The sequence below is a fragment of the Gordionus sp. m RMFG-2023 genome, chromosome 1 (assembly GCF_954871325.1).
Source record: "Gordionus sp. m RMFG-2023 chromosome 1, tfGorSpeb1-WG-v2, whole genome shotgun sequence".
In the NCBI taxonomy this organism is placed as follows: domain Eukaryota; kingdom Metazoa; phylum Nematomorpha; class Gordioida; order Chordodea; family Parachordodidae; genus Gordionus; species Gordionus sp. m RMFG-2023.
In genome coordinates, this window is record NC_088775.1 from 10,155,613 (window position 1) to 10,172,771 (window position 17,159).

Genomic DNA, 17,159 nt, shown 5'->3' on the forward strand with positions numbered 1-17,159 from the left:
CTCCATAAAATATAATATATCATATTTTGGCCCGAATTCAGGTTTATCAACTAACACTTTTGTTTTCTCCCATCACTCTTTGGATATTTATATATACTAGTAGAAAGCCCGTCAAAAATGATGGGAAATGAGATTTTTATTCATTTTTACGATAGATGTCATGCCAGGTTCAAGCTCACAATATTAGGAAGCATCCAAGATCTTATATAAAAAAAGTTTATTAAGCCCAGCTCAACCCTTAATAATTTGTAAAAGATATTCCCAAGTCAGGTGCAAGCTAATATTAATTTTGAAGTTCCAAGCCCAGTCCTACCCATTATAATTTTGAAAATTTTTTCCCGCCTCGGAGATAGTTAAATTTTTAATTGATTTATCATCACACGAAGGGGAAATATCTGATTTACCAATTAGTCTAATATGCAAAAAATACATATTCCGTATTAAGGGAAACTGGGAAGCCCTGGGCAAACCACTTATTAGAGAATCATGACAAATAAAATAAAAATAACCGACTCTTATACTTTTTTGTAATATGATCAATTAAAATTATATCTAAAAAATATATTGTTGTTTATATAGGGTTATTGTTGTTTTTCAGATAAATTTATAATGTATGTTTTGCATTTGCGAAATTATTTGTCAAAGAATTTGATAAAGGTTATATATATTTTTATGTTAAGTAAAAAAAAAAATTCTATCTATTTATATTACAAAAATGCCATTAAACACTAATGAAACTTATATGCAAATTATTTATATATTTTTTAAGATATTTTTTTTATTGACATATAAATTTAGGATAATTTTTTTAAAAAATAATGAGGATTATTTATAATGTATTTGATAAAATTAAGAGCAAATCCTTGTTGACATTTTAATTTTTGATGAAAAAAGCGACAAAATAAATCTGGGCGGTCGTCTGGAGAGGAAATAATTAATATATCATTTTATATCATTTAAAATTGTAGATGAAAGAAATGACGGATTAACAAAGCAGTGCACAAAACACATTACGTCCTGATTAAGATGATATTATCAATGCCTTGGGATACAGGTAAAATAAGAACGCAAAACGATATTTCTGTCAATGTCAGCATTGGTATCCCCCTCTAAAATAGAATCATGAACAACAATGTTAACTCAACCATAAAACGGTCGTAAGTATTGTTATAAAGGCCACAACTACTGCATATTTTTCCATTAATAAAGCTGATGAAATTGGTCGTATTGTACATTCAAGTTTGAACATTCCTCTAAATATTCATGAAAGTTTTTCAGAGAATCGGATAAAGTAATATTTATATTAACTCCTAGTGAAGTGAATGATAATACGGGATTAAATGCTTATATTTGTTAAGCGGAGGTGGCATAGGGATTGTGGTAGTGGTGATAGAAATATCATTTGGAGAACTGGGTGAAAATAAAATAAACATATATATAAAACATAAGATAAAAAAAACAAAATAAACCTCCAGATGAGTTCATTTCAAGCGTAGTTCTTTATTATTTTGTCTACCAGTAACTCTAGAACGGGTAAGGCGTTTGTTTAATCGTCATTATTTTCTTAGCTTATCTTTAATAATAGATTCATCATGTTTTGTAGCAATATGAAGGATTAGAGTTAGCCTAGACAAATAAAGAAATCAGGCAAAAATATAAATAAACTATTGTTAAAATTAAACAAACATTAAAATAATGTAAACCAGTAGATGGGTCAATATTAGATGCATATTTCTAGTCGTTGAAGGGCTATCATCAAAAAAAATTTTTGGGGGACTTATCAAGCCTATTATGATATTCTAAAGGTTTATTTTGCATGTTCATTATTAATGGCTGATATATCTATATTTGAACAACTATAAAGAGGAAATAAGATGGGGATAGTTTTCTAAAGTAAAAAAAAAAATTCTTATGTTAATTTTATAAAGTAGGATTAAAATAAAATACCAATTGGAGAGACCAATTGGCAAACTTAAAAAAAGGGATCCTTGTGAATAGGTATAGAATAATTAAAATAATATATAAATACCGTAGGACCTGGCATGACACTATCGTAAAAAATGAATAAAAATCTCATTCCCCGTCATTTTTGATGGGCTTTCTTAATAATTTGTAATATTTAGTAAATAATGTATTACTTTCCTATGTATAAACATTGGTATAAACTCGAGACTTGATCAATGGACATGGGAATATCTTTTACAAATTATTAAGAGTTGAGCTGGGCTTGATAAACTTTTTTATAATTATATGCTTCCTAATATTGTACCTCTTATAGTAACATTAATTTTGAAGAAATTTTTCCAAGCCTAGAGATATAATATTAATAATTTGTAATATTTTGTAAATAATGTATTACTTTTTGGTTTAATATAGCCTCCTACAGTTGCATAGAAAATTTAAGTAATAGGATCATATGTTTGTATAAAATAAATATATAAAATCAACATTAGTAAATAATGTATTACTTTTTGGTTTTAATATGGCCTCCTAAAGTTGCATAGAAAATTTAAGTTATAGGATCATATGTTTGTATAAAATAAATAAATAAAATACAAATAAATAAATAAATACGAACCGTTGACAGTAGCGATGACATGACGTCACGATGACGTAGTGAGGACATGACGTCACGATGACGTAGTGAGGACATCGGAAAATTATAATATAGATATATTTGAACTTTGTAATTAAATCGTTCCTTGTGAATTTAATGGAATCGTTTCTAGTGGACTTAGTTGATTCGTCTCTTGTGGATTTAGCTGAATCATTTCTTGTGCATTTAGTTGAATCGTTTCTTGTAGTAGATTGCTATTTTATTATATTTTGTCCGACTAAATTTATTTGTTCATTTATTATAATGCATTTGAACTCGATTTGTTCACCCCTTGTTCTAACTCAGCTTATTTTCATACTACTGTTCGCGTTTCTACCACATTTTTAGATAAATTAGCTTAAAATTAATTTAAAACACAAAAAATAACTTGTTTCCTTCACTAACTGATTTGTTCGTACTAGTGGCATTTCTAATTTTTCAGTAAATTTGTACCAGTCTAGTAATGCGTTTAATCATAAATAGTTCAGCCGATTTTGGCCTCGTTGCTATTTTTTATACTTATACAGCACTTCATTAAACTCTTTACCATTCTATTAGGAATATATTTTTAATAGTAAGAATATATCACCATGAATTTGTTACTTATTGAATAAGATGTATAGTTTGTATATGATGCATATTAGTGTTTTTTATTTGTCAAGATCATGAATAAATTGCTACCAATTATCCAACGCTATCTGTCATAATGACTCTTATCTGGGGAACCACTCTGATAATTTATTCACTACATTCCAGATTGTTTTGTCTTTAATTTTCTTCAATCTACTTAAAATAGGTATCAAATACTAGCAAGCGCTTAGCCAGTGGGGGGAAGGGGGGGGGGGTCCATAACCCAAAAATATAAATAATAAAAATATTTTTTAAAATGCCCTCACTATTAAGTAATTACTTTATGAAGTTAGAAAAAAACCTATTATAAGTGTTCTCAGTGAAATAGAACAATGACTTGAAAAGTGCTTCTCCTCAGAAAAAGTCTTGTAGCTAGACTCGATAATAGAACCTAGTTATTTCTTGCATTAATGTATCAAAAAATTATTTAAAATATGTTACCATTTTATGCAAAATTTAGAAAAATATATAATTAATAACATCATGAAAATTGCATAAAGCATTGTATTAGAGCTAACACAATGGTCAATACGGAATTTCATAAACCATGTGATTGTTTACTTCAAAGTCAAAACAGATTGTTGTGAATTTGAACCATAAATATTACAGTGGCCTCTAGATTTCACCAAAAGATGGCAAACTTTTTGCTAAGTTTTCGTGAAATCTTGAATTTCTAGTTAATATTTGTTTAGCTAAAATCCTGATTTAACTTTTTCCCAAAATCACTTAAATCGAAGTTTTTAAAAAAAATAAATACAAAATACTGATAAAATTATTTTTAAAAAATATCTTAATCACAAAGGAGATAGTATATATTTCATTGTAAATATCTTGGAGGTTTATATACAATATTTCCTAAATATATTTTTGAGTATTAAATTACAAAATTTAAATTCTTAAATATTTATACACTCAAAATTGGGCCATTTTTTCTAATTAGTAATTTCTATCAATTTTATATATTCGAATGCTCAAAAATTATATTTTTTGTTCATTTTTGTGCCAGCACTTTATATTTTAGAGTGATTCCTAAAATAGAAATAGTTTTGTTTTAGCCGTTTCAGCCAGGAGCATCTGTAGCTTTTTTCAAAGGTGGGTGCTGAAAAGTTAAAATTTATTAATTTAAAAAAAAGTGTCTTAAAACTTACTTTTTCTATTTATATATTTTTTCATGGGGACGCGGGGAGGGGGTTCTTAGAGGAATGGGCGGGTTATAATTTTTTAAATATCAAGCGAGTGTGATAAGAGCAACAATAGAAATGCTAATAAATATTAACGTATATAATTTTTAAAATAATGTGCGAATGGAAAGGGGGGCAAATATATAATATATTTAGGGTTAAATGAACAGAACAAGTTTATATATAATAAAAATTGTTTTTTTTATTTCAAATTAGGGCATTTATAAATATGAGAAATAGGATATTAAATAAAATAAATAAAAATCCAAACCACTCAATCAGGTTTAAAAATTAAGCGGGCAAATTAAACAAATTTTGATGAGTAGGATCATCAAATATAACAATAAATAGATTATTTTACTTTTTCATATATTATCTTTTTATAGAAATTAAAATAGTAAAGTAATTCAGGGAACATAATATTTTATTAAATAAGTTATAATTTAGGAAAGCCTTTTAAATTAAATATTAATTTGTTAATTTAAAAAAATAAGATGCTTCATTTTCAAAATTGGTCTAATGGGGTGCTTTAGCACCCAATAGCCTAGCTAACGACACCCCAGATATAAGAAAGGTTTTATTAGGTATCAAGAATAAAAAAACTATATTTAGTGATTTTGGTTGATTCAACGGAAATCAGGTCATCTAAATTTATATTGAAACACTTGGGTCATTTTAGATGAGGTTTAAAAATGAATTTTTCCTCTGTACCATCACCAAGCAACTGAAGACATTCCACCTGATCTTTCGCAGTTTATTAGATTCTGATATGTTCAAATATAGGTGACTGCCAGCTGATCAAAGGATATGCAAGATATTGTTTTTGTATTTGGTATGTAGGGAATTTGTCAGGGCAAAGTTAAATATGCGAATATCTACATTTTGTGTCAAATATTTTTCGGAATTAAGCCATCCAATGTAATTTAAAATTATCTGCTAAAGGAGCAGATCAAGATTTCGGATAAGCTCTTGACAATTTTAAAGTCAGATAGTTCTCAAGATTATAAACTTTAAGATTATGATTAAAATACCTTAAAATTTAGTTATTTGGCTGAGTACTTTATGCTGATTATACCAATCTTTTTGCAACAAGGGATGGGGTTAGAGTTAGAACAGAATTGCCTTATATAAATTGGACTTAAATTCAGAGTTGTACAAAAGATCTTTTTTGAAGATTTTTGAGCGAGATCTAGCTCAAAAATTTGAGCAAGATCTTTGAAGATCGTAAAATTTGAAGATCTTTTATTTTTTAAAAATTTTGTATAACGATCTTCAAAGATCTAGATCTTTATTTTTTTTACCCCTTTATTAAAAGCCCAGATGTTTTTCAATTTTCATCAAGGCAGGAGGAGAGGTATAAAACATATAAGAAATATTATATTAATAAAATTGATGTGCTTTTAATAAAGGGGTAAAAAAATTATTATCTTGAAGATCTTTGAAGATCGTTACACAAAATTTTTAAAAAATCAAATTTTACTAGATCTTTGAAGATCTTTTTATTTTGAGCAAATGTACAACTCTGATTAAATTGATAATCGATAAATTTAAAAAATTATGCTAATATCAAATTTATGAGTTGAGAGCTAATAAAACTAATAATAAAGAGGATTGGATGTACGTAGTCAACACAAATTAGTTTGCAAGATAAGATTTACTTAAGATTGTAATTCAGATTAAGGTCATGATTAGCAAAGAGTTGACAGAGATTTCTTGAATCTGTAAAAAATTAGATATAGATTTAAAGCCCTAATTTTAAGAATAAAGAATGAATAAGGCTTGAAAAAGAATATGGTTCTTTAAATAATAAATTGTACTAAGGAAGTTAAAATATTAGGGATGACATTGTGAACCAAATAAAAACCCCCAATTAGGTCTGAGAAATAGCTACTCAGTTTTCTGTTCGTTAAGCGAAATATCAAATACCTAAGGTTTTTAAATTATTTTTGTTAATAAAGCCTTTTTTCTTTTGGCCTAATTTTTTTTGGGAGACCACGCAATTAATACCGTAATTAATTTGACGGGCGCATAAACAAAATATGCATTTTATAGTTTCTAATCACTTAATTTAAAGTCGAATGGTTTAGAAAACAATTGAAAAATTGTAAGAGTTACAAAAATGGATTTGTTTATTACTCTTCCACCCTTATCAGTTGAGATCCACACTCCTATGTGCTCTTCTCTGCCTAAGAAAATGGTTAAAGATAAATTGGGTTGAATTATTATTAATTATACATCCCCCTCCTTTACTGATAGCAATAGCTTATATATGACCTAAAAATATTAGATTTCCTTGAATAAATTCTTAAAAGATTTATCTTATCCCTCAATCTATTATTATACTTCATGAATATACTTTGTCTTTAAAAAACCATATGATAAATTCCTGACCTCCCTCTTTTGGCATTAAAAATATTTTTATTATTCAAATAAAGACCAATATTTGGATATGGATATGATTTCATAATAAATACTATGTGAACGAAGATGCATATAATTAGCACACTGAAGTTAATTTGAATAAAACATAATAATTTTTGATATATTTTAAAAACTATAGTAATGAAATATCACACATTGAAAAATATTGCTTATGAGAATCCGTTTGCAATTCCCGATGACACCCTACATAATGAAGTTCCGCCAATTGTTCACGTTACAGAGCCTACAAATAATAAATGTAAAATATTGAAAACAATATTTTTCAATAATAAACATTATCTAAATTTAGTTCGATGGCATCACATAGAAGATTTGGACACTTTTTTTGCACGTATATACAAATATCATCAAAAACATGGATTTATATGTATGATGGTTGAGGAAATATTGGAGGCTGTTCAATTTATGTTTATAATATGTTTGTCATTTTTTATGATACAATGCATCAACTATTCTATCATATTTAAGTTTCATGATTGGATATTAATTAGTCCTAATAAAACTAAAACAACATTTGTAACTCAGCTAACACATAAAGTGGAAGAACAAAATGTAAGATTATATCATTTTTAAAGTCATAACTTATATTTGTTTTATCCTTAGATAAATAATTAACAACTTAATTAAATTTAAAAATACGAATGCTATTTAAATTTATATAATAGTAAAAAATCTTATAAAATTTATAAACCTTATTTTATAGTTAAATTCTTTATCATTAATAATGTAGGATACATATCCAGATTCAATTATTCCTTTATCAATATGTGGAAGAAGATATTTATCTGCTAAACCTAGCAACCCCTTTTGGTTCATTTGCCTCCTCTTAGCTTGTTTGTTTCTTATAGTTAGATTGCTTAGAATAATCAGACATTTTTTTCAGTACCTTGAAATACGATCATTTTACATCAATGTTCTCAACATACAATCTGTAAGTGTTTTTTTTAATCTAAAATTAATACTATATTTTCATCAATTTATCTTTTTTCTTCTTTATTATTTTTTGTACTCAATCATTTATTTAATAAATTTTTAAAAGTTAAAATTTCTATGATACACTATAGTACTGTATTTTATAAGAATTTAAGATTTAGCATTATTATACAACTTTTGAACTAAAATACATTTCCAGTCAAATTTTATATTTAAGAATAGCTTGCCTAAATGATTTATAATTAAAGATTCAGAATCCTTATAGATTCCATATGGGTATTCCACATGAAATCAAAACAGTTTCGTTGACATCTCTCAAATCAAATAATATGTATAATTGTTAGCTATATTGCCAGAAATTGTGCTCAATTTTTTTTAAAATTAACTTTATTAGTTTCTGAGATGTTAGGGTTCAATGTATAAAAATGGAGATAAAGAAACCGATATTTGATTTTAGATAGTCTCTGTAGTCCCTTATTAAAGAAAATTTTGATTTCTAGTGTTTTAACATTTCCGAAAAAGTTAAAAGTGGATATTTGCGACATGTATAAACTTTCTGAAATTTTGTAAATATGTTTATTAATTAATATGAATTTATAGTTTATACTAAAAAAAACAGGTTAGGATGGAAATTAATTTATGGTTTTATATTAGAATAGGAATTAGATCAATTGATAAGTGAAAACAATTTTGTTTGTATGAACATATTGAGTGAAATAATATATATTCAATTTTATTCATTTAAAATAAATCGAAAATCAATGGATGATTTATTAAATTTTTATAATATTTATATAAAAGAAAACACATCTCAGCTCTAAACTAAATTGAAAATCTATTAAGCTAATTTTATAGTCAAAACAATAGATTCTTTATTATAAAATTGTTACTACTACTAATATGCAATTACATTGACCTCCATAAGATAATATAAAATGTAAGAAATATATAATTCAAATAGCTAACCTTTTAAAATATATATAAACATTCAAATATAACAGCTATAAATTCAATAAAAATTAAATTTAACTTTTCCAGACTCATACCAAATAAAAAATTTCTTTTAAAGCGGGTATGGGCTCTTTTCACTATCTTTTTAATACCCATAAGCATTTAAGAATGAAGCTAGTATTATGTGCACATAAGTAACTGCCGCCTGCCCAAAAATTGGGAATGATTCTTGTCATTTTGAATTAACTCTTATATATCTCTTTTTACCCAGTTAGATGGGTGTGAGAAGAATCAAGTATGGCTCTGTTGTTTGAGCAAACAAAAGAGTGAAGCGAATGGCGAAAATATATTAAAATAAAATTATATTATCTAATAAAAAGAATATAAGTTGATGTATCAAGTATCTCAATATTTTTCCCCCTAATTTAGCTTTTACCTGTTCTGGTGGTAGGCTCCTTCAGTATTTTTGCCCCATTTTATATTGTTCATACAATTAATATTATTTTATGATATTGGCTTTTACTTCATTCAAATTTTGGATTGTTTCTCCCGTTTACCCATCATTTTTCAACTCTTAGCCCTTTTCCAATTCCGGCTTTCTCATAGTATGTCTATACTATCTTAGTTTGAGGTAGATTTTTCGAGTAAATATTTTCATACGTTGTGCAAAAATAGGTAGGGAGAATACATTCTTACACTTTAAATTCTAATATCTTCAAAACTATTAAGTTATTTTTAATAAAAAAGTAATGGCGCTCTTCCTCACAACATAAATAACAAGTATGCAAAATATCATTTAATTTAAAAGATATCTACGAAAATGGGATCTTATTTTTCTTGATTTAAAATGAAATGGCCCCATATCCCAATACAACATATTTAAATATATAGTAGTTACCGCGCGGACTTTCTTATTAAGAACTTACCCCTTATTCTTAGTTGATGCGAATTCTAGACGAATTATACAAAATACACTAAATTTTTATACTCGAATTCGTGTTAACCGTGAATGAGGGAATACCCTGCATTCACAGTTAGCACGATTCATTATGTTATTTTTTTGTGTATTTTTATATACTTTACCACAAATTCGCACTGAATATAGGGCTACCTTTATAGTAATGCGATTCACTTGTGATGCGAATCGCTAACGAAATCACAGCTGATTTGTATATCATCGCTCCTTCTAACATGTTTTTCACGCGATTACATCATTTCGCTCAGTATTTGTAAATTATACCTATTATTGACTTGATTATATAAATTACGTTGCAAAAAATTACGCATCGCTTGCGCGAATCGCGCTTATCATCAATGCAGCGTTATGGAACTTCTGCATCCATATCGCTTTGCAAATATCACACAAATAAACGAATCGATATTATATTTACTATTGTTTGCAAAGCGTGACTTGCCATACATAACTTGGCGAACCGTGACTGACCGCCTAAAACTCGTCCACAAAACTACCCACAGGCTGAGCGTTCACAAAGCCGAACTAACGGATTCTGATATTCTGCACCGGATGCTTAGATTCGATAATTATTTCACTGCTTTGGTTGGATATGGTCAAAATGGCAGGCTTAACGCTCAATACAATAACAACATAAACGTATTAGATAATAAAGGGGGACAATCGGGGGGAGATCTCTTACCGCTTAATTTTAGATTGCCCATACTTGGGTGGGATCTGTACGCGCTCAACCAGGGCTTGTCTTATAATCTCGAGCTGATTTTGTTTAGTAAGTAATTATATTTTATTTTTTTGTCAAAGAGATCCTATATTTAATAATATATTTCGCGTGATTTAATTATGTTTTAACTTAAACTCATTTATCAAACATATGTTACATTCGCCTCTTCAACCCACAAGAGGGGGGGGGGATAGAAATGGGAATAATAAGGTGCTAATCGCATTTTTAAAAGAATTTGAATATTTGATATTAAATGAATTTTAGTTTTAAAAAAATGAATAAAAAAAGACGTCAAAACCGTTTCTTGATTTTCAAAATGCGTATAACTTGGTAGAAATAAGAAACTCTAAACAAATAAAAATATCAACCAGTGCTATATTTTTAAAAATAGAAATTAAATTATCTTATACAATTCGTTTTTAAACTTTTTAATGGCGAATAAAGGAGGCCCGCTGTCTCCTTTCAAAACCAACTGGCAGCTCAGGGACGAATACAAAAAAGCGGTTTGTCGCCTGGAAATAGCTGAGAAATTGAGGAAACGTATCATGATTTACGGAATTTTGAACTTAATTCTATCCCCGGCTATTTTTATGTGGCAAATTTTATACTACTTTTTCGCCTACGCCCAGGTAAATTATTTACTGTTGCTATTTATTATGTTTGCCTTTAAATTGTAGATTTTATATTAATTTAAAAAAAATTGTCATTTGGCAGATTATATTTAAAATTTGTGTAAATAAACTATGACAATATCATTTCCATAATATTAAATCATCTAATCTTAAAAATTATTATTTTATTAACATAAATTTTATCTTTCCCTTGTTTTAAAAAAAATTAAATAATAAATAGAGTGTGAGAAATGATCCTGGAACAGCACTGGGTACCAGGGTTTGGTCACCATACGCCCGCGTTTATTTTCGCCATTACAACGAACCAGAGCACGAGTTAAAGGTTAGGCTAGCTAGGGCTTACCCTTACTCGATTCGATTTGCCGCTTCCTTCAACTCCCGTTTAACTATTCTGATAGCTAAATTTGGAGCATTTTTTAGCGGTTCTCTCATTATAGCTGTTCTTGTAATTTCTGCTACGATAGCTTTTACGAGTCAAGCGCAAACACAAATCAAGAATCAAGGCAATGAGGCATCAGCTCTCTTAACACTTCTAACGCTTTTGGGTAAAACCTTTATTTATTCAAGTTTCATAACATAATTTATTTGATTTAAGCAAGTTAAGTTATGGTATTTTTTATTTTATAAATATGTTTTATATACTCCTAATTTTTATAATTTAATCATGGGATTTAAATTACACCCCCCCCCCATCCTTAGGAATAATATACGGCGCTTGTCGCTCTTTGACTGGACCGGACCCTGACGGTGATGAATGCCCACTTCTCAACGTTCCCACCCAAAGATCTTCTTCCCTTCAAAAGGTATTGGCCCATGTTCATTATTTGCCCGCTGATTGGTTCGTTTCTTCCTCTGCATTCAACAAAACCGAAGATTTTCAAAGGGGCGAAATCATCCGGGACGCTTTTTGTTCTCGATTTTTCGAACTCAAATTGGCTCACTTTTTGCTCGAAACACTCAGTCCAGTTTTGAATCCTTGGATACTTTGCAAAGCTCTTGCACCTAAAAGCTTAGAAATCGTGGACTTTTTCCGAAATTATACGATTGAAATTGAAGGCGTGGGTGATGTTTGTTCGCTGGCCAATGGACTACCCCCTTACTCACCTTTGCACAATGGTTTGATTTGATAAAATCCATATTTGACACGTTTACTTTGTTTTAATTATCTTGTTTGTTTGCATGATACGGTTCTATGGGTAAGAGAAAACAGAAGGACTAAGTGTTATCTAGAAATTTATAAGGAATATAAAATAAGAATACCAGTGTTGTTAAACGCTACTTTTAAAAGTAGCGCGCTAGTGCTATCGTTTTCAGATGAGTAGCGCGCTATTAGCTACTTTTTACGCTATTTTGATTTTTTTAAAAAATATTTTTCACTTAACTTTATTTCCACAAATAAAATATTGGTATAAAAACATGACTATAATTTGTTACATATATTTATTATTGCACTTTAATAATAATAACATTTCATTGTCATGAATATTACAAGTATTGTTATTATCTTCACTAAATATTCTATATTTATATCATATTATAAAAAAATTATTATAAATTTAAAACCTGAAAGCCTTCAGGAAATTAGACCCATTATCTGTAATCATCTTACAAACCTTGTTCTTAATTTTGTAAGACATATGGATTTCTGAAATAATATTTGCTATAATGTTATAAGTCTGACAGCCAATTATTCTTTTTAGAGCTAATGCTATAGATTTTCGTTTTATATTTTTTGAATCAATCCAATGTGCGGTCACCTAAATAAGCTCTAAAAATATGAATATCATATTATAAATCAGAAAATAAACATTTTTACCTTCTATTGTGCGTCCAGCAATCTGGTGTTGTACAGATGTAGATCTGATAGATATAATGTTAAAGATCTTGCCATCAATGTCTGCTGGCAAAATATCTTGGTACGTGGAGAAAAAGTGTTTATCATCTTTATAAAAGAACCATTATCCACTAAGGATAATGGTTGAACACTATCTTTTATAAAGTTCATTATGACTTTGTCAGCCATTTTTAAAGATACACCTGGTGTTGATGAATCTAAATTGCTTAATTTTGTTTAAGTGGATGTATCTTCTTCCATTACCCCCAAACTTTTGAGATATTTTTCAATCTCTTTATAATTTGAGGTGTGAACAGTCTAAAATTATAACAGTATACTTAGAATAAAAATTATGTAGGAGATAAGTGCATAAATAATTGAAATAACTATTTTAAAATGTTTTAACTAATATGAATATATAAAAAAAATGATCGGTCTTTGATTTAAATTTATTTTAAAAATTAATGATTAGCCTACACATTGATATTAAATTTGTTTAATATACTACCTTTAAATGTTTTGTCAAATTAAAGCTGCTTGTATGATTTGAGGATAAAATTTTGCGACACATCTTGCATTGAAACCGATATCCAGTAGTAATTTTTTCTTCAAAATTCAAGTATTTTTTGAATTTTGGGAAAGGATAATCTATATTTTTCTCATTTTTTAAAGAAATTTCGCTATCTTCAACAATCTCATACATTTTTAATAACTAGATTTATAATGCTAACTAGATTTATAATGTATATTTTTAAATATAAATTTCAAAATTAATAAAAGGATTATAATTTTAGATTTTAAAAAATATATTTTAATAATTTTTAAATGTATTTATTATGTAAAATTGAAAGTAGCGATAGCGAGCTACTGCTATCACTATTTTACAAAAAAAGTAGCCCACTAAAACTACCGCAACTAATTTTAACAACACTGAAGAATACACAGAGATAGGGCAAAGTTTGTTTTAAAAAAATTGTCAGATTTCGTTTAAAACAAATTATTCTTTTATATGTAATATTTTTTCAAATAGATTTAAAGCTTATGAAACTAGATCAAAGTGCTGACTCGGCCTGCAGTTGCCGATCAGATAATGATAACTTTCAAAGCCAATCAAGTCATGGTAACTTAACTCGGGATAGTTATACGTTATCCAATAGACCTCTTTTCCCTTACTGTCCAGTCGTGGATAAAACTAAACTTTCTCTAATAAATTATCTTGCGGCAGGTCATGATAATCAAGAAATCAACGTTTTAGATCAATTGAGCCCGAAGAAAAAGAAACCTGCAGGGGACACGTTGGGTGTGAACAACCAAAAGCGTGGCAATAATTTCGGCGGATTAAAGGAAAGTAAAAATGAGGGAGTGAACGAAATATTAGATGAAGAAAATAATGTGAACGAAAATTGTTTGATGGATTCGCTTCTGGTTATGTCCACACTTGGGGGAGGGTAATTTATAGTTTTATCATATTTTAAAATTTCAATTCTATCGAGATCTCTTGACCTGCGCCTCAAAAAATTCATTTTTATAAAATTAATCCAGGCGCCAGGCCAATAAAATAAAAATCGAGCTGGATCAAGTTGTAAAATTATATAAAATATGACTTTAATTTTGCTAAGTTTTCTTTGCAGGGTCAAAAAATTTAAAAACGCAGGCCAGGCCTGGAAATGGGTACCTCTAAGTCATGATTTTCTTTTTGCTTGATAAAATGTAATAATCTAGATATTAATCAGCAAATTACTATATTTTTTCTGATTCAAAATAAATAAAACTTTACACCTTCAGTTACGCAATGGTAGCCAACGATTTATTAGTAAATGGCCAAAGTTCATTCCTTAAGAATAATGTCCTCAGCTCTATATGTAATACTTACAAGGAGAGTAGTGATAAAATTAGGAGTGCCAACTTTGTTCGGAATTCTTTGATCCCACAACCACTCCTAACTTCCTTGCAGAATTTTCTCCCAGACTCTGATATGGTTAGGCGATTCGAAAGGAATAAATTTATACCTCATGGAAAAAACACCGTTTTGCCCCTATCCGTGGTTGACATGAGTCTCACCGTTTTGTTTTATTATAATGTAAGTAAAATAGTATATATGCCTTATACATACAATATAATCTGCTAATGTTTCTTAAGGTTATTCAGAATCATAGTTAGATTTTAAATTATGATGGAATCGCCAAATAATTATGAAACTGTTGTTTATTTTTTGATCTATATTAATTAAAAAATTTGCTTATTTTTCCATGGTAATTTTAGAAATACTCTAAAAGCACTTTCACCACGAATTACCATGTTCGAGAACAAAACGAATTCGACCTAGATTTACCGAAAAGCGAATACAGCTCTTTATCTAAACTATTTCAAACTTCGATTCAAAGGCTTATAAAATCATCTATTCTAAAGACAACAATTAATCATCGTCAAGGAAAAAATAATCAAATCTGGAAATCTAATAATTTTGGTCATATTTTATCCGCCAATCATAATGATAAGAATGTAGAAGTGTATTGCGACGAATCAAAAGGCGATAAAGAACACGCCAGAAAATCGAATAAAAGAGATGACGTGGATGAATCCGACGAAAATTATCCTCTTCTGATGAAGAGTTACCATCCCGTGTAACGGATTTTTGGAAAATATTTATTGCGTTATTTTGAAATAGGTTTTTATTATTTAAAACACTATTTTAAAATGTATATTTTAGAATGATAAAATCATGTGAATTAATTACGTACGATTTGACATTTATAAGAATTATATATTTAACCAAATATTTATTTATGTATCATATAGGCATAGTCAGGAACCCCCCTTCCCCCTCACTTTTATTAGAAAATCCTATCAGACTATGCTATATGATAAGCGCGCCATTTATGCTTATACCCTTTTAAACCAAAATTAAACATTATATTATAAAAAAAATTATATTTATAGTAATCTCTATATTATTTATATTAACCCAATAATGAGATGGGCATCCTATTTTTTTGCTCGCAATATTTTATTTTTCTGTAATATGTTTGTATTAAAAATTATATTTGTGAACAAAGATTTAATTTTTTATTTAGTTCCTTTTCTTCAAAAAAATGCAAGACCATGTATTCGCATAAACCTTGTTATTCATAGGTATATTTATCTTGACTCTTATAGCATAATATATTATTATTGTTTTTAAAAAGAATTTATTATTAATATTTTATAGTATACTGTAAAAGATCTTATAATTAAATTGCAAAGCGATGGAACCTACACCCCCCCCCCCTAGTCAAAGTACATGAAACCCATTTAATATTTTCACTATTTTTTTTTACAAGGTACAAACAAATTATCATTACAACATACATATTTTTTTTAAATGATTAATTTTATCTCCTTCCAATGCATACTTTCTCTAGAATAATTCAGGCTTTTAAAAAAAAATATTTGTTTTTATCTTTTTTGTAGAATTTTATTCATATCAATTATTACTGCTTTTAATATCAACAATTTTAAAAGAAATTTTTACCTTGTTCTCTGAATTTGTATGCAAAAAAACATATACTTTCCTTCGATTTAATGTTATTATATCAATATTTATTTTAATTAATGATTTATGAAAATGTTTTTTTATGTATAATATAAACTCTCCATAAAATTATTTTTCAAAATGTAATTACTTATGAAAATTAAATGTTTTTTTAAAATTCCATTTACAACTGTAAGATAATGATTTTAATAATTTAATTAATATAAAATATCGGTATCAAACTGCTATTGCTAGCCTATGATTTATCCTCAACTTATAATATGAGGCGTAATTTAATATCAAATTATTTTGAGCAAAAAGATATATTAATTAATATATCTAACCAGAGATCTTTTATGGAATATCTATCAAACATAAGACTTTAAAATTATTGAGAGAGGCTGCATTATACAATTTCATGTTATTAATTTCTAATATTAAACAAGAAATTTGAAAAACAATGCAATAAAATTTAATAAATCATTTATGTTATTAAAGTGATCTTATTTTGTAAAATGCCCCGAAATGTTACTTCCTTTATGTAAGGAATAACCTTAATTAGTTCCCTGCAACTTAGATTTTTTTTTCAGCAGCTCGTCCGAACGATGATAATTTTTTTTAGGTCTAAACCAGGCTCATGGCCCGAATTTTTAAATGTTATGTATTAAATTTAAATCTGCTTGTTAATTTCATTCTATTTACTAATATGAATTTAAAAAAATGTAAAATAATTATATTAGAAAATTATATTATCG

The 17,159-nt window shown here is 27.9% G+C and overlaps 1 protein-coding gene across 1 annotated transcript; it reads left to right on the forward strand.

Moving 5' to 3' along the window:
* The first annotated feature begins 6,798 nt into the window (after positions 1-6,798).
* On the forward strand, positions 6,799-16,410 carry LOC135922999 (autophagy-related protein 9A-like). The gene is made up of 11 exons (XM_065457578.1): positions 6,799-6,917; positions 6,968-7,087; positions 7,139-7,401; positions 7,580-7,780; positions 10,139-10,475; positions 10,872-11,056; positions 11,280-11,604; positions 11,759-12,175; positions 13,924-14,341; positions 14,679-14,973; positions 15,156-16,410. The coding sequence occupies exons 2-11, from the start codon at positions 6,970-6,972 to the stop codon at positions 15,519-15,521; spliced, it is 2,925 nt and encodes a 974-aa protein (XP_065313650.1). The 5' UTR covers positions 6,799-6,917; positions 6,968-6,969; the 3' UTR covers positions 15,522-16,410.
* The last annotated feature ends 749 nt before the right edge of the window (positions 16,411-17,159 follow it).